Raw genomic sequence first — 19,041 nt, 5'->3', positions numbered from 1 at the left:
ATGGCTGCACCCACGGCACAGGGAGGTTTCCAGGCTAGGGGTCCAATCAGAGCTAATGCTGCCGGCCTACACCACAGCCACAGCCACACCAGATCCGAGCCACGTCTAAGACCTACACCGCAGCTCACAGCAACGCCGGATCCTTAACCCACTGAGCAAGGCCAGGGATGGAACCCGCAACCTCATCGTTCCTAGTCAGATTCATTTCTACTGTGCCACAACAGGAACTCCATTATAGACAAATTTAGGACTATAGGGGTTATGAATTATGTTCTACCTGGAGGAGAGAGACAAGTAAAGAGATAAAAATAAAGTGGAGAGGGGCTGGGGAATAAAAAGTGTCACCTTGGGGACGGTGGTGTGGCTTGGATTTGGAAATGAGTCTCACATTTGTGAGACCTGGTCATCCACAGCAAAGTGAACTCTGCATATACTCGTATATATGCCTGATGTGTGTGATTTAAAAAAAACACGAAATGAGCACTGAGTGGAAGAGATGGTTTCTCCTTGGGTAAAATGATTGCTCATACAGGTCTAGAGATCAGACTTCTCCTCTTCACATCAGCTGCAACCTGCAACAGTCATGATGAGGGACATTCACTCAAGTCCATGGAGGTGGCTTAACTCAGAGCTTATTCCATCTGTATTAGGAATAATTATAGTCGGCCTGGGATCTGGCTTCATAGCCCTCCACAGAGTCAAAGGACAAAATGATCATCAAATGGCACATATTGAGAAGAGAGACTAAAATAATCCTCCTGTGAAAATCAAAATAGCTCAATGGGTTAAGGATCTGGCTGTGGTATAGGTGGCATGCAGATGCAACTCAGATCTGGTGCTGCTGTGACTGTGGGGTAGGCCAGCATCTACAGCTCCTACTCAACCCCTGTCCTGGAAATCTCCATAAAAAGACAAAAAAATAAAAATAAAAATAAAAACAAGATGTAGAATATATAAAGCACTGCGACCATAACTCTGATCTTGGGCCATCAGGAAAAAACGAGCCAGTATTTAATGTATTTTGCATAAAAGACAAGGAATTGTTAATTCATAGGAGAGAAATGTGTATGATGTAGTATTTGATGATTAAAATGGTAAACATTTACTTAGAAAATTCACTCAGGCAAATAGAGAGCTGGAAAAATGCCACTGATAATTGAGAGTTAGTATAGTATTTGATGAACAAGTTTTAAATTCCTGCACTGTGGAAATCAACAGAACATTGTAAATCAGCTATAATGGAAAAAATAAAAATCATTATAATAAAATAAAATAAATTCTTGCCACGAGGGATTTAAAGCCTATGACTTAGACAAATGATTTAACCTCTGTGGGCCTTAATTTTTTCATCTGTAAAATGGGGACAGTAAAGGTAGTTGCCTTACAGATTTTGTTGGGAGAATTATATTAGTTTGTGTATAGAAAGCAATTATGATGATGCTGGCACAGGGTAAGCCCTGTGTGAACATTTGCTTTTATTATCATTGTTATTATTACTAAATATGAGATCTTGGCCAAGTTATGAACTCGGTGCCTCAGTTCTTTGATCTGTAAGTTGGAGACTCAACATAATTCACATCAGAGGATTGGTTTGAGGATTAAATGAATACATCAAAGTGCTTATAATAGTAAACCCTAAATAACATCAGGTGTAACAAGTCAAAATGAAGACTATTTGTGACATTGAAAATAAAACGTTTGTGGTATTCCCTTGTGGTGCAGTGAGTTAAGGATACATTGTTACTGCTCTGGCTTGGGTCACTGCTGTGGTACGGGTTTGGTCCCTGGACCAGGAACTTGTACATGCCAAGGGTATGGCCAAAAAAAAAAAAAAAAAAAAAAGTTTTCATTTTAATCTAGTATTTGTCATCAGAGAAGCAAAGTCTGTACATATAGACAGATGATTTTTTGTTTGTTTGTTTTTTAGGGATGTGGCATATGGAAGTTCCCAGTCTAGAGGTCAAATTGGAGCTGCAGCTACCCGTCTATGCCATAGCCACAGCAACTTCAAATCTAAGTCACATCTGCGACCTACACTGCAGCTCACAGTGACGCCAGATCCTTAATCCACTGAACGGGGCCAGGGATTGAGCCTGCATCCTCATGGTTACCAGTTGAATTTGTTATTGCTGAGCCACAATGGAAACTCCTATAGGCAGATGATTTAAAATAAGCATGACAAGCTCTACAAGCTGAAGTAAGAGTAACATTACCAATGATTATAACAGCTGTCTCAATCACAGCATAGATAGCTATGGGCAATTTTAGAGGAGTTTCGCCTACCTAGTCCCAACTACCATATGATAAGGGAGTTAGTATTATTTTTGTTTTTTGCTACATGAGGAAACTTATAGTCAGAGAGCCCAGGGACTTTCTGAGGTTGCTCAGCAGGCAAGTGGAAACCAGGTCTTCTCCACCACTGTTGCTCCCTGCATCCCAGTGGTGTAACAGGAAGCATTCACACTCCCAACTCTGTTAGCCTTCGCCAACCTTAATATGCCTGCATGTGTATGTGAATGTGAACACTCACCTTTCCTGTAGGAAATTCTATCTCCCTATTCCTGTATACTTGAAATAGCCTGTATTTCATATATATATATATATATATATATATATATATATATTTTTTTTTTTTTTTTTTTGACTGTGCCATGGCATGTGGAAATTCCCTGGCCATGGATCGAACCAGTGCTGCAGTTGCAGCCAGCGCCACAACTGTGGCAACACCAGATCCTTAACCCACTGCACCACAAGGGAACTTCCAAGTGTATCTGCTTTACTTTGTGGCTTCCTTGTGTTTGTAAACCGATTTTTATCAAATCCACCTTTTGTAATAACTCAATGCTGGTCAGCTAGGGTAAAGTTTTCATTTGCTGATACTTTTTTCATGATCTTTATTCTCCATCTATAAACAGTGACACTCCCGTTATACCTGGAGCTTTCCAGTCACATTTCCCTTGGGATTTGTTTATTCATTCATTTATTCATTCAGCATTCATTTACTGAATACTTTTCTTTTCTTTTCTTTTCTTTTCTTTTCTTTTCTTTTCTTTTTTTGTCTTTTTCTAGGGCCACACCCACGGCATATGGAAGTTCCCAGGCTAGGGCTCAAATCAGAGCTGTAGCTGCCGGCCTACGCCAGAGCCACAGCAACATGGGATCTGAGTCGCGTCTGCAACCTACACCACAGCTCACAGCAATGCTGGTCCTTAACCCACTGAGCGAGGCCAGGGATCGAACCGGCAATCTCATGGTTCCTGGTTGGATTCGTTAACCACTGAGCCATGACGGGAACTCCCTGAATACTTCCTTTAAAAAAATTATGTTTAATTTTAAAAATTTGATTGGCTCGGATCCTGCTTTACTGTGGCTGTGGTATAGGCCAGCAGCTGCAGCCGTGATTCTACCCCTAGCCTGGGAACTTCCATATGCCATGCATGTGATCTAAAAAGACAAAAAGAAAAAAAAAAAAAAAAAAAGAAAGAAATTAAAAGTTTGATTGAAATTTAGTTGATTTACAATGCTGTGATAATTTTGCTGTACAATAGTTATACATGTACACATATCCATTCTTTTTCAGGTTTTTTTCTACATAGATTATCACAGAATACTAGGTAGAGTTCTATATGCTATAGAACAGGTTGTTTGTTATCCATGCCATGGCATGTAGAAGTTCCCAGGCCAGGGATCAAACCTGTGCCACAGCAGCAACCCAAGTCACTCCAATGACAATGCCAGATCCTTAGCCTGCTGAGCCACAAGGGAACTCCTACTGAATACGTCTTTTGTTATAAACTAGCAAGGCTGTGCTGGAGACTGGGGATGAGCAAACTGACTGTCATCACCATCCCTGATAAGCTGATCATAAACTAAAGGAGACAGATATGTGTATGTATTGAATTATTGCCTGAATCTGCCCCTTTTATTGACAGTGTCTAGTTGGGCTGTGATGCCTCTAAGGAGGTCAGTGAAAATTTCCTTAAAGAATGGAGACTTGTTGAGATGGATGAGCCTTCTAGGGCTTTCCGCACTCATCTGGCCCTGGAGTCCAGGAAGAAAAGTCCTGGGAGTCCAGGAGAAACAGGTTTGGGGCAGGGCCTCAGGGCCCAGGTGTGAGTGGAGCTGATGGTGGGTGGGGGGCAGAGGCTTCCTCCCATGGGATACCTCATTGGCCTCCTTATGCTTCCCCCAGCCCCCATTTTTTTGCTGCCCTGAAGCTTACAGAGTTCTCAGGCCAGGGATCAGATCTTAGCTGCAGTTGCGACCTAAGCCACAGCTGCAGTAACGCAGGATCCTTAATCAACTGTGCTGGGCCAGGGAGTGAACCTGCGTCCCAGCGCTCCCAAGATGCCACTGATCCTGTTACACCATAGTGGGAACTCCAATATGCTTTGTTTTTATGATGAGAGAAATGGCAAGCTCGGGAAGTCTCAAGTGATCTAATTTGTACCCTTTGTTGCTGTGCGGAGAACAGACTTGTTGAGAAGAGGCAGAGACTGGAGGTTGGGAGTCCACTTAGAAATAGTTGATCTGGTATAGTTGATAGATGGTGGTGATCTAGTGGTTAGGATTTGGCATTTTCAACTCTGCAGCCCAGGTCCAACCCCTGATCTGGGAAATGAGATCCCACATCAAGCCGCTGCATGCCTTAGCAAAGAAAAAAAAAGGTTACTGTGATTCAGGGGGGCGATGATGTGGGTGAGGGTGCTGGCAGTGAGGACAGAGAGGAATGGACAGACAGGAAACGCACTGAGTGGAAAAATAGTGAGCAAATGAGTAAGGGCACAGGGAAGAGGAAAGGTCATTTTCCTGAGGTTTGTGCCCAGTGTGGTACTAGATTGGAGACCCCTTGAGACTCTTTGGTTCCAGTTGTCTTTATATTTTTGGAGGCCACCATCGGTCACCTCTCTCCAGATGCCTTGGTTCTAGTCCAGCTCCTCTGCTCTCTGTCTCCCCAAACCCGTCTCAGGTCTGCCTCCATCCCTCTGTTCACACCCCTTTCTTCTCCCACCCTACCCACTCTTCTGGACCTTCTTTATGCCCACACTTTGTGAGCTTTTCCCTAGCTCTTTTTTCAGCCTACACTGTTCTTCCTTTCCCTTAAATCCATTCAGTTTATAGTCTCCTTTGGAAACTAATTTTCTCTGCTTTTTGACACTTCTGGTATTTTATTTAATCCCTTATATAAGGCTGACCCGTAAGAAATTCATTCTCTTTAAACTAAGGATAGACTTACCATATGATCAGCAATCCCACTCCTGGGCATACATCCAGAGAAAAGCCATAATTTGAAAAGATACATGCACCTCTACGGTCATAGCAGCACTATTCATGGTAGATAAGACAGGGATGCAAACTAAATGTCCATCAACAGAGGATGGATAAAGAAGATATGGGGAGTTCCCGTCATGGCGCAGTGGTTAGCAAATCCGACTAGGAACCATGAGGTTGCGGGTTCGGTCCCTGCCCTTGCTCAGTGGGTTAACCATCCGGAGTTGCCGTGAGCTGTGGTGTAGGTTGCAGACGCGGCTCGGATCCCGCGTTGCTGTGGCTCTGGCGTAGGCCGGTGGCTACAGCTCCGATTCGACCCCTAGCCTGGGAACCTCCATATGCCGCACAATGGAATACTACTCAGCCATAAAAAATGAAATAATGCTATTTGTAGCAACATGGATGGACCTAGAGATTATCATACTAAGTAATGTATGTCAGAAAGAGAAAGACAAATACCATGATATCATTTATATATGGAATCTAAAATATGACACAAATGAACTTATCTATGAAACAGAGACAGACTCACAGACATAGAAAATAGATGTGTGGTTGCCAAAGGGAAGGTGGTTGGGGGAGGGGTGGATTGGGAGGTTGAGATTGGCAGATGTAAGCTATTATACACCGAGGGGATAAACTACCAGGCCCCACTGTATAGCAGAGAACTTTGGTCAGTGTCCTATGATAAACCATAATGGAAAAGAATATTTTTTAAAAGAAGAGTGTATATGTGTGTATAGATGGATAGATGGATGGATGGATAGATAGATAGCTGAATCACTTTACTGTATAGCAGATATTAACACAATATTGTAAATCAACTAGACTTCAATAAAAAAATGTTAAAATAGAATTTTTTTTTAAGGTGCAATATCAGCAGTTTCGTGTTGTTTAACCTACATACTTAGGATTTCCTACATATATGGGTCGTGGATGGATTTTCTTACAATGTCCAGTAGTGTCTTATGCACAGTCAGAACAGTACATCAAAAATGCACTTGAAATGAAATGTTATTAGGTAAAACAATTTTATTTTATGGCTCAGAAAGTAATTCATTGCCTCCAGTTGTTATGAACATCGATATGTTTACCCAGTGTTCTCTTCATTCTTTGAAGGTCTGGGGAGTTGAGCTGAATCCATACTTGGTTATCATCATGACTTTATTTCCCTGATGGCTAGTTTAAGGTGGAGATATTTTTTACCACGTCTTATTCAGTGCAGTGTCCTCAGTGCCTGGCACATATGAGGAGATCAAAGATTATTTCTTGTAGGAGTGAATGAATATCATTGTCACCTTTCTCTCTCACACAGAAGCAGAGAATCAAATGTAATCATACTATGTTTGGAGGTCAATGAGTAAAGAGAAATTTTGTGTGCTACTTTGCTATTTCCATTGACTGAGTCATATAAATTCTTTGTTCATATCATCTGGACATTTTTCTCCTTTAAAATATCACCACTTAATACATGGGTCTTTGGTTAATTTGCTCTAACACAGACGTACTATAAGCTGTGTCATGAGCAGACTTGAATTAGCAGCCCCACCAGGCATAAACACAGACATATCACAGTGGCAGTTGAGGGGATCCAGAGAAATTACATTCATATCTGCAGGCATTTCCCTTTATCACAAAAGATGTGAGTTGAAGTAGGAATAAAGCTTGAAAATAAAAAATTATAATGGCGTCTGTTACCGCATATCTTAGTCGACTTTGGAGCGGGGCTTTTAGTCCAACTTGGGTTAGTATTCACTGGAAGAATCCTAAGGCAACTTCTTAAAGGTGTGTCTAACACATAGCAGGTGCCCACTAAAAATTGGAATAAGTAGGAGACAGGATACTACTATCATTTTTTAACCTTTTACCCCTTCAGTGCTTGTTTAAACATAGCATAGAAGATTGTTTAAAGTATAAACAGGAGTTCCTGTCGTGGCGCAGTGGAAACAAATCCGACTAGGCACCACGTGGGTTTGATCCCTGGCCTTCGCTCAGTGGGTTAAGGATCTGGCATTGCTGTGAGCTGTGGTGTAGATCACAGACGTGGCTCGGATCTGGCGTAGGCTGGCAGCTGAAGCTCCAATTAAACCCCTAGCCTGGGAACCTCCATATGCCGTTGGTGTAGCCCTAAAAATAAGACAAAAAAAAAGACACACAAAAAAAGTATAAACAGTTTGTTTAAGGAAGGTGTCAAGTCTGCTGACTTGAGATTAGGGCCATGATAATAATTGTCCTTAGCTGATGACACTTCTGCCATTGGCAGTTCTGTAGCAGGTGTCTTTGTTTGGCACCATATGATGATATGAAGATACACCACCTACCTATTTCACATGAGTGAACCAGGGTGAATGGATGGGTATTTATAAGTGCCAGGGGCCAGGAGGTGGAGTTATGCAAGCGTCACTTGTTACTGTATCACCCTTTGCCGTGGGCTAAAGGCCAGTGTCAACAAGTTCTCTCTTTCCCATCTCCTTCTCAGTTGGCTGTTAAGATTTAGACCCTGAAGGTGAACAGGCTGTTTTCCTCCTACACCTAAAAGTGCTGTGTGGCCTTGGACACATTTCATCTCTCTGAGCCTCAATGTCCCTGCGTATTCAGTGAAGGGCACTAAATTGTGATCTGCAACCGGGGATCCATAGATCTATTTGTTTTTGTCTTGTGCTGGGATCTTGTTTTGTTTTACTACATTAAAAAAATTAAAAATTTTATTGAAGTATAGTTGCTTTATAATGTGTTAATTTCTGCTGTACAGCAAAGTAATTCATTTATACATATACACATCCATTCTTTTCCAAATTCTTTTCCTGCATAGGTTATCTGTCACAGAATATTGAGTAGAGTTCCCGGTGCTCGACAGTACGTCCCTGTTGACCATCTAGTCCATGTACAATAGTGTGCATAGGCCATCTCCCAAACCCCAATCCATTGCTTCATTTTTTTTTGAAGGATAGTTACATTCTAGTGACATTCTCATTACCCAGTTATGTTCAAACTCAGGACCATTACACATGGTTTCCTAATGGAAAATAAACAGGCCAGACAATTCGGATACACAAGCCAGCTGGTGACCTTGCCAGTGACTCCTTAGGGATGGGGTTGATAGGAAAACTAAATTGTGATGATCTGAGATGGTGATTTGCCTAAAGTTGCAGAATAACATCATTAAACTCGAATTTCCAACTGTTGCTCCACTTGGTTTTTCACAAGTATTTTAGTGTCTCAAAGACTTTAAGCTTTACAAGATTAAGATGGCGGTATAGAGGGACTGGAGCTCAACTTACGTCCTAAAAACAACAAAATTACAACCAAATACTGAGCAATCTTCAACCATTGCTTCATTTTTAATGTGTGCTTTTGAGCCCCTTTAGGGAGAGTGTACCTTCTTAGGCATCACTGCTCGGTCATCTACTTTGCACCTATCATTCCTTTAGTGGTGTTCCTGGGCCTGGAAGGCAATAGACCTCTAATACTAAATGCTCTGGGAGGTTCTTTCTTGAACTAACTATCTGTTCTGTTAGCTCTACATGTATTTCCCATTGAAGAACAATAGCAATGTGATATATGGAATAAAATCAAGCCTATGGTTCAGAGAATCAGACTCCCTTTTTGAGCAATAAAAAGTCATGCTTCTTATAGGAGTTGCTTGAATTTTGATTACTTACTTTTAAAGTGTGTGTGTGTGTGTGTTTTATTTTCCAGTGATTTGTCCTTTTCCTTTAGAGATTTACAAGCTCTAATAATAGTGGGACCATACATAGTATTTTCAAGTAGCTGTGAAATCAGAAGCAGAAGCTGCTTATCCCTTACCTTCTTACAATATGGGTAATTTTCAAAAAGCATGGCAACCCCAAGCCAAAGAAAATTACCTCTTCTGTAGACAAAACAAAAATCCAACCTCTTCCCCTCAACACCCTCCTCCAACTTGGTTTTGGAGGGATTAATGATCTTATCACGTATTTGCATGATTTAGCCATTTCCAATGTAACTTGACATTTTCTGTGTAGGATTTATAGTTTTCTAAAACACAACCAACTTGAAAAGACCAAGCATTTATATCTGTGAGATTAAGTGCAATTATTCTTTATAAAAAGAAACTCCTTCTCTGTACTCAGAGCACTTTACTTTGACTGCTCAAGTGGCCAAGGCACTTTTAAGTGTTTATTTTGAATTAACTTGAGAGTTGTAGAAAAGCTTGCAAAAATAGTACAGAGAGTTTCCAAATACTCTCCAGTCAGCTTCCCCTAAGGTAAGCCACTTGCATCACCATGGTAGTTCTCAAGACTGAGAAAACAACATTTAATCAATACATTTTAACACATTTTTCTTATTTCTAGTTGCTCTATGTTAATTATATCCTTTTTTGGGGAGGTTATGCCCATGGCATGCATAAGTTCCTGGGCCAGGGATTGAACCTGAGCCACAGTATTCTGGATCCTTAACCTGCTGAGCCACCAGGGAACTCCCAATTATATCTTAATTTTAATCACTTTTTTTTTTCAAATTTTGAAGGTGTTTTAAGAAAATATATCTACAGTAAAGGAATTAGAGGAATTATTTTTTTAATTTTGCATTTTCTGCTCTTTGTGGGACTGAAAGTTCTCTAAGTTTCTTTAATGCCTACTTGAGTATAGACAGAACTGCACTTAAGACATCTAACACGGAGATCAGCCATAATTCAGCCAAGGAATTAAGGACTCCCTGTTGCTGGTATAACAGGTTCTAGTTTCTTTTCATGGCAGGGTTCATAACAATTTATTTTAGTGTCTTTTTAAAAAATAATAAACCAGATGTGGCAAAAAGATAATTTTCCTTATTTGTGCCAAACTCTCATTATTATATTCTCCGTGCTTTTTTTTTTCAACCATTAGTAAATGCAATAAATAAAATGGAATATTTACAAAGATGCAACCTAAGTGATTAGAAGGAAAAACAGGTTTCTGTGGGATTTGAAGCTGTTTTCCCCAAATGACACAAGTGATTTTCTGTTTTATCTTTAGTAAAGATGAGGCCATTTAAGGATCTCTTGAGTAGCTAATGGGCAGAGAATCTGAAAACCATATCACAAATACTTGCCATGTTACTTAGTGCATTTATATCACACAATTTAGATTAATTACAATTAGTTAATTGTACCATGGCATGGATATCTTCCTGTCATATGTGCTTACCCTGCAATTACCAAGAGATCTCAAGTAAATGAGGTGTGTATCTCTGGGGACTTCCTTTTAGTGTTAACCCAAACTTCAGATGACAACAGGAGATAGGAATTACTTACAAGAGTTTCTTTTTAAAAATGAATTAAAAAATTCAACAATGAGTCAGAATGGTGATTATGTCTGTACTTGATGAGGACTGTAAATACCAATCCGTTTGGTCATCCTGTGAGGTTTGGAGAGATCTTCCGTCTCCCATCTGAGATAGTTCTGGATTCCATGACTGACATGCACAAAGGAAAGATACTGAAAATTTCTGTTCTTAAAGTAACATTCATTTGAATTTTATATCTAATCTTTCACTTCTGTGCCCACTTCTTTTTTTTTAAGAAAAAATATTGAAAAAAAAAACCCCAAAATTAAATTTCACCTTTTTCATTTAGAATCAAAGAAAAATGCCCAGAAGAATACAAGTGTTTGTACAGCAAGTATTGTAATCTCTTTGGCCTCATCACATCTATAAAATAAGTGTTAGAAAATAAGTGATTTTCTATTTTTATTTTTAGCGGTTGTATCTTTTTTTTTTTTTTTTTTTTTTTTTTTTTTTTTTTTTTCCAAATGAGACTGTACAGAGAACCCCAGAGAAGTAGGATCCTTGAGTTAAGTGGACAATCCACATTCAAGCCAACACTGCTTGGCCAAGGTCCTCCCCTCCCAGGCTCTCTCTTACCTCCCTTGGTTGCCCCAGAATTGATACCTACTGGCTTAGTCCTTCAGGCTCTGTGCTTAGGGCAGTGGTTCTCAGAGAAACATCCAGGGTTGCTGTGAAAGCAATAGTGTTATTTGAAAGGAGAGACCTCAGTTATCTAGGCCAGGGACTTGAACCCATGGACTAGGACTCAAACTACGCCAAAACCTACATTGAGATTTAAACCCATTTCTTCTAATTAAAATCACACAGCTGGAGTTCCCATTGTGGCTCAGCAGGTCAAGAACCCAACTAGTATCCATGAGGATGTGGGTTCAATCCCTGGCCTCACTCAGTGGGTTAATGATTTGACCTTGCCATGAACTGTGGTGTAGGTTGCAGATGTGGCTCAGATCTGGCATTGCCATGACTGTGGCGTATGCTGGCAGCTACAGCTCCGATTGGACCCCTAGCCTGGGAACTTCCAGATGCCATAGGTGCAGCCCTAAAAACCAAAAGAAAAGAAAAAACTCACATAGCTGGTCTCAGGACTTACTGAGGTTTAGGTTTTTTTATGTCCCAGTGCAGAAAGAATTCAGTGAGAGGCAAAGTGATAGGTAAGAAGTAGATTTATTGAGACAGTATGGGCTGTCTCAGAAGGTGAGAGAGCAGCCCAGAAATATGGGGAGGTGAATGTTTATGGGCTGGGTAATTTCATAGGTTAAAGAGTGGCAGGATTATTCCAGTTATTTTGGGGGAGGGGTGGGATTTCCAGGAATTAGGGCACCACCCATTTTTTGCTTTGGTCAGCCTCGGAACTGTCCTGACACCTGTGGGTGTGTCACTTAGATGCTAGTGTATTATGGTGAGTGCATAATGAAACTCAAAGGCCACTGGATGTTAAATCTTCTGCTGTCTTGGACCTCACTGGTGCTAACCAGTTTTTGTTGTGTCCTCAGAGGCTGTATCTCTTTTTTAAAAGATTGTGCCCTGCCCCTTTCTCTCCTATTTTGAAAGGGGGCTCTAAGCCTAAAACTAAGTAATTGTTAAAAAGCTAATAATTCATAAACTTTGGTAAAAAAAAAAAATACCTGAGCCACTCCTTTCAGATTGTGACACAAATAATTTTTGGGTTCATATAAAACTCAAAAATTTTTATGAGTTCGCCCTGTGCCACCCTGTGCCATTTGCTGTTCTCTGTGGGGGGATTTATTTGTGGAAAAAGACAGACACAGTCTCTATCCAAATGGGGTTTATGATCTAGTGCAAGGAAACCAATGAATGGATAGGAGTTATTCTGAGATGATGAGCCCCACAGGGAGATAAAACAGGGTGAGAGTGTGGGGGTGAATGGGTTGCAGAGGAGTCCTGAGCACTGAGGGGAGTCTGAGCTGAGACTGAATGACCTGGCCTAATTGTAGGGACGGGATGCAGGTGGCAAGGGCACAAGCTTTTGGGTAGCGTGAGCTATCTGTTCATGGGCCAAAATGGGCTAGTGAAGAGGGAACCAACAGAAGAGCTCAGAGCAGTCAGGGGCAGAAGGAAATTTTACTCTTTCCGCAGCCAGGACCCCTGCATCCCCATCACCCACAGCTCTTCCCTGGGTGACACAGGCATCCATGGAGCCCCCATCCCTAAGGACCATTTGTGTGCCCTGGGTATTGGCTTCCAAGTTCTCATACTTCTAACAGCCAGTGCCTGGGTCTGTTTGGGGAGGACTCCTTTCAAGCTCTCAGAGTCTCTTTGCCTTCAGTTAGCCGTGCCTGTGTCACCAAACCAAATTGGGGTCCCTTGCCCTGCCAATCTTCTGACACTGAGTTGTGGAGAAAGAAAGTACAGTGTTGACTGCAGAAACAAGCTAGGAGTCCAGCAAGCTGGTGCTGAAAATGTCTGAACTCCTGAAAAGAGTTTCAGCCAAGCATTTTTTTTAAGGCAGGTTGAGGGGTGGGGCTGGAGAAACAGGTCATGTGATCAACTCGTGCACAATTCTGATTGGCTGATGACGAGGTACCAGAACAGGGTCACAAGGGGTTCACATTATCAATCCTTAGACGCTAGTAGGTCTGGGAGCTTTGATCATCGAGTAGTTAATTTCTTCCTTTTGATGGGGATTTTAGTATCTTTGAAACAGCTCAGGAAATGTGCAACATATTATGTTATCTTCGTATCAGGCGCCACAGCTGAGGATATGGGGGAGGGATCTGCCTGCGCCCGGAGTCTCCATAAATCCTGCTGGGTCTCAGTGGGGGCTAAGACCTCCCTCAGGGTCCTCCCTCAGCTTTGGATGTTGGCGGTGAGGGAAACTCTACCCTGTAGGGCTCTTGCCCTAGCTTGACCTCTGGGGAACATGTCCTCAGAAAGTTGTTTGCGTCTACGAAATGGCTTAAGATATGAACTACCCTTCCCTCACCCCTCCCCTCAACACCGGTTTTGAATTATAGCCTTTGGTATATATAGCGTAATCATTTTTGTAAATTAAAGATGAAGTCAAATTCAATATTTTATGGTATTTCCAACTTCTTGAAGTTTTTTTTCGGAATAGTTTCCATTTTAACAGCTATCCTGTGGAAATGATTTTGATTTTTATGCTCAAGACAATTGCCTGCTTCTTCTGATTCTGGTGAATTTGTTTGCTGCTTAATTAAGTGAAACATTTCCAGAGAGTTATCTATTTTCACTCTTCCAGTTCACAGAGTAGAAGCTAATCTTAAACTGATAAAACTATTAGGCGATTATTTCCTGTTCACACACCGGGTCCATAAAATCACAGAGCTTAAACAAGGGAATAAGACAGGGCGTTTAGCAGGGTTTGATTGTGGTGGATGTGATCTTCCAGCATCAGAAGCCTGTGAGCTTTTCCACACATTTTCATGTGCTAATAACTGTGGTTTTCATGTCCTATTTATAAAACAGTCTGGAGCTGTGGTTTGAATGGAATTTGAAGATGACAGGCCAGTGTGTCTATGTGAAATTGTCCCTCGAGGGAAAAGTAAACTTAGGTTATATTTATTTTGACTGGATTTCCATTTGTTTTAGAACTTTTGGGGAATTTTAATGTTTATATATAAAAAGTGCTTGGATCTTTTGCTTTTGAAAAATTATGTACAGATCATTCTTCCTCTTTCTCCCCACTCCTCCCCCCACCAGGGAACTTCCTCTTCTTTCTTTCTTTTAAACAGATGCTAAATCAGATCTCTATCTGACTATCTCACAAAACATAGTTTAACATTCCTAAGTGTGTTTTTCTTTGCTTGTTATAGAATCATACATCCTATAACAGCCCGCTTTACCTTTAGCAGTTTTCAGTCTGAGAGAGGACATAGTACACAATGAGTAAATATTTGCAGAGAGAATGAACCCGTGGTGTCAGGTCCTTGGCGAAGTCCTAAAATATTGATACGATGCTTTTCTTGGTGTGCATCTATGATGAGAGCCCTGGTCCCCAAGTCTTAATTCCAGCTCAGCTATTTGTCACAATATGATAACTATACTGTGAAAATCTTTCTTCATTTTGTTTTGTTTTCTTTTGTTTTTCTTTGGCCTCACTCATGTCATGCAGAAGTTCTCGGGCCAGAGATGGAATCCAAGCCACAACAGTGACCTGAGCCACAGCAGTGACAATGCTGGATCCTTAACTTCTACCAGGGAACTCCCTGTGAAAATCATTTTTCAATCCTTAGATAAACTATCAAAATAGTTGGAAAACAGACTGAATCACTTTGCTGTACACTAGGAACTAACACAACATTGTAAATCAACTATATTTCAATAAAATAAATTTAAAAATTAAGATACAGAGCAAAGGTTAAAAAAATGACTCAAAAATTGTAGTATTGAGTAGGGTCATACACTATTATAATTATAAACTATGCTCTAAATGTATCCAAAGGACTTTGAGTGATAAATTGCAAATGTCATTAATATAACATTTTTATTATTGTATTAGAAGTAAATGTTAATTTGTGCCTATTTAAATAAATGTTATAAGTGAATTTTGCCAGCATTAACTGAGAATATTTTGGAGCACTTAATGCAACTTAAATTTCTCCTTCCAGTTTACTTTGAAAGAAATACGATGTTAATTCTGGGGCACTGATGTTTTACAATGCCTGATCAAGACAAGAAAGTGAAGACCACAGAAAAATCAACTGAGAAAAAACAACAAGGAACCACCACCAGGTAACTCCATCCTGAGTCTTTCCTAATAATTAACTCAGGCAGTGACCACCAACCAGATTCAATGGCCTTTTGAGAAACAGAGTAGACCTTTGATAACTACTGTTCACTGAAATGTTTGATCATTTCTAGAATTCTAATGAAATGTTTAGCATGTATTGTTTCAGTCTATAAAAGTAGGCCCCCAAGTGGCAACACTATCAGTGGATGACAGGATCAGTTCACCCAGAGGCTTCTGTTGATTGACACTGTGTTACTCTTTCTCCTAGGGACTATTCGGATCTTAAAAGACTTCGGTGCCTTTTGAACGTTCAGTCAAGCAAACAACAGGTAGCGTTTTCAAAGAATGTTGCATGCATTAATGACAGGGAAATTGCATGTTTCCAAAGGATTTCCATAAGGATTCCGTCTTATGAAGGATTTGTCTCTTTTGCTTTTGTTGTCACTTGTTTTGTCTTTCTTCATCCAGCTGTGTCTCTCAGACCTGGTTCAGTTTCTGCCAAGACCCTGCATCCACAGCCTTTTCATTCTTTTCCTTTCATGCCTGGGCCTCATTTGATCCATTGTTCAAGGCCCTCTGTCCTAACTGGCAAAGTTCTTCAGTAGAGACATGACATTGAATGCCCAATGTTTGATTCTGCAGAGCTGTTGGGATGTTGATTTCTCCAAAACTCTGTTCACCACATCTCTCTTCTCTCCTTCCCCATTCCTCATGCTGCCCTCTTGCTATAGTACCACTCTTGATGCTTGCTGCAAACTGTTATCTCACCAAAAAGAGGGGAAAGGAATAAGTGTTGGTGGTTTTCATAATAGCATTTTAATTTTTTTAGTAGACAGAGAAAGAATGTTACCACCACTTTAATTTTATCTCTAAATGTTTCTTTTTGGTTTAGTTTCTGTAAGATTTTGGTGAGTCCTGAGAACAGAGGCCATCCATGGAGCTTTGGGACTAACAGAGAAATGCTAATAATAAGGAAAACAAGAGAACTATGGCATTTAAAAAACTTTCATTGGTATATAGTTGATTTACAATATTATATAGGTTTCAGCTGTACAACATAGTGATTCAATCTTTTTAAGATTATGCTCAATTTATAGTTATTATATTTACCTATGTTCCCCATGCTGTATAATATATCCTTGTAGCTTATTATTTACTTTATATATAGTAGTGTGTATTTCTCAGTCTTCTAGCGTTAGTCTGTTGATGGGCACGTAGGTTGCTTCCATATCAATGACTGTTGTAAGTAATCTGCTATCAACATTGAGGTTGATGTAACTTTTTGAATTAGTGTTTTCATTTTCTTTGGATGTATACTTGGGAATGGAATATCTGGATGGTAGTTCTATCTTTAGTTTTTTGAGGAACCTCCACACTGTTTTCCACAGTGGCTATATCAGTTTAAATTCCTGCTAACAGAGTTATTAGTGTTCCCTTTTCTCCACATCCCTTTCAACATTCGTTGTTATCTTTTTGATGATAGTTACTCCAAGAGTGACTTGATATCCTATTGTGGTTTTGATATGCATTCCCTGATGATTAGCAAGGCACATCTTTTCATGTGCCTGTTGGTCATCCAAATACCTCCTTTGAAAAAATGTCTATTTAGTTCTGCCCATTTTTTAATTAGGATTTTTTTTTGGTATTGTGTGAGTTATTTACATATTTTGGCTATTAACTCCTTATTGGTCATATCATTGGCAACTATTTTCTTCCATTCAATAGGTTGTCTTTTCATTACGTTGATGGTTTCCTTTGCTGTGCAAAAGCCTTTAAGTTTAATTAGATTCCTTTTGTTTATTTTTTCTTTTGTTTCCTTTACGTTAGGAGATAGATCCAAAAAAATATTGCCACAATTTATGTCAGAGTATTCTGCCTATGTTTTCTTCTAGGAGTTTTATGGTTTTTGGTCTTACATTTATATTTTTAAACCATTTTGAGTTTATTTCCATATATGGTAGGAAAAAATGTGATAATTTCACTGTTTTGCATGTTCGGTTTTCCTAGCACCACATACTGAAGAGATTGTCTTTTCTCCATTGTATATTCTTGCCTCCTTTGTCATAGATTAATTGACCATAATTGTGTGAGGTTTTTTCTGGACTTTCTATTCTCTTCCTTTGATCTATGTGTCAGTTTTAAGGCTAGTACCATACTCTTTGGATTACTTGAAGCTTTGTAGTATAGTCTGAAGTCAGGGAGTGTGATACCTCCAGCTTTGTTCTTTTTTTCTTAAGATTGATTTGCTTTGTAGGTTTTTTTTTTTTTGTGATTCCATACAAATTTTAGGATTATTTGTTCTAGTTATGTGAAAAATATCAGAGGTATTTTGAGAAGGATCTCATTAAGTCTGTAGATGGGGTAAATATGGACATTTTAGCAATACCAATTCTTCCATTCTATGAACACAGAATATCTTTTCATTTGTTTGTGTCATCTCCAGTTTTTTTTTTCATCAGTATCTTATGGTTTTCAGAGTATAGGTCTTTCACCTCCTTAGTTAAGTTTATTTCTAGATATTTTATTCTTTTCGATGCAATTGGGATTGTTTTCTTGCTTTCTCTTTCTGATAGTTCATTGTTACTGTATGGAAAAGTAATAAACGTTTGTATATTAATCCTTTATCTTGCAAATTTACTGAATTAATTTATTAGTTCTAATAGTTTTGGGGTGGAGACTTTAGGTTTTTATATATTTAGTATCATGATATCTGCAAATAGTGAGTTTTACTTCTCTTACAATTCAGATGCCTTAGATGCCTTTTGTTTCTTTTTCTTACCTAATTGCTGTGTCTAGGACTTCTATTACTGTGTTAAATAGAAGTGAGGAGAGTAGGCATCCTTGTCTTGTTCCTGATTTTAGAGGGAACACTTTCATCTTTTCACCATTGAGTATGATGTTTGGTGTGGGTTTGCCATATGCAGCCTTGATTATGTTGATATATGTTCCCTACACCAAATTTGTTGAGAGTTTTTTTTTTTATCATGAATGACTGTTGAATTTTGTTAGATGCTTTTTTTGAGTCTCTTGAGAAGATTATGTAATTTTTAGCCTTCCTTTTTTTAATGGGGTGTATCACTTTGATTGATTTGAGGATATTGTATCATCCATGTGACCCTGGAATAAATCCAACTTGATCATGGTGTATGACCCTTTTATATATTGGTGAATCAGTTTGCTGATATTTTCTTGAGAATTTTTTCATCTATATTCGTCAGAGATGTTGGCCTGTAATTTTTTTTTTTATTTTTTTTTTTTAGTGCCTTCAGTTTTGGTATCGGAATAGTGGTGGCCTTGTAAAATGAATTTGGGAATGTTCCCTCCTCTTCAATATTTGGGAGTGGATTGAGGCATTAGCTCTTCCTCATATGTTTGGTAGAGTTCCTCTATGAACCTGTCTAGTCCTGGACTTTTGTCAGTTGAGAGTTTTTTTATAATTCAGTTTCACTACTAGCTCAGATTGTTCAGATTGTCTCTTTCTTCCTAATTCAGCCTTGGAAGATTGTATGTTTCTGGAAGTCTATCCGTTTCTTTTAGGTTTTCCAGTTTGTTTGGCATATAACTGTTTGAAGTATTCTTTAAGGATTTTTTTTGATCTCTGATATTGGTTGTTATTTCTTCTCTTTCACTTCTTATTTTGTTTATTTGGAAACTCTATTTTTCTTGATGAGCCTGGCTAAAGGCTTATCAATTTTGTTTATCTTTTCAAACAAACAAAACAAACAAACAAGCAAACAAACCAGCCCTTGGTT

The 19,041-nt window shown here is 39.4% G+C and overlaps 1 protein-coding gene across 6 annotated transcripts in view; it reads left to right on the top strand.

Moving 5' to 3' along the window:
• The window catches only part of NEK10 (NIMA related kinase 10), a 180,719-nt gene that overhangs the window by 4,949 nt on the left and 156,729 nt on the right, over window positions 1-19,041 (top strand). For all 6 annotated transcript variants that reach the window (XM_021071459.1, XM_021071458.1, XM_021071460.1 and 3 more), the window contains exons 2-3: window positions 15,168-15,291; window positions 15,558-15,618. In XM_021071459.1, coding sequence (XP_020927118.1) covers window positions 15,218-15,291; window positions 15,558-15,618 — 135 coding nt within the window. In that variant the 5' untranslated portion in view covers window positions 15,168-15,217. The remainder of the gene's footprint in view (window positions 1-15,167; window positions 15,292-15,557; window positions 15,619-19,041) is intronic.

The sequence above is a fragment of the Sus scrofa genome, chromosome 13 (assembly GCF_000003025.6).
Source record: "Sus scrofa isolate TJ Tabasco breed Duroc chromosome 13, Sscrofa11.1, whole genome shotgun sequence".
Lineage (NCBI taxonomy): Eukaryota > Metazoa > Chordata > Mammalia > Artiodactyla > Suidae > Sus > Sus scrofa.
Note: the sequence above shows the minus strand (reverse complement) of the source record. Positions and strands in the feature narration are given on the sequence as shown.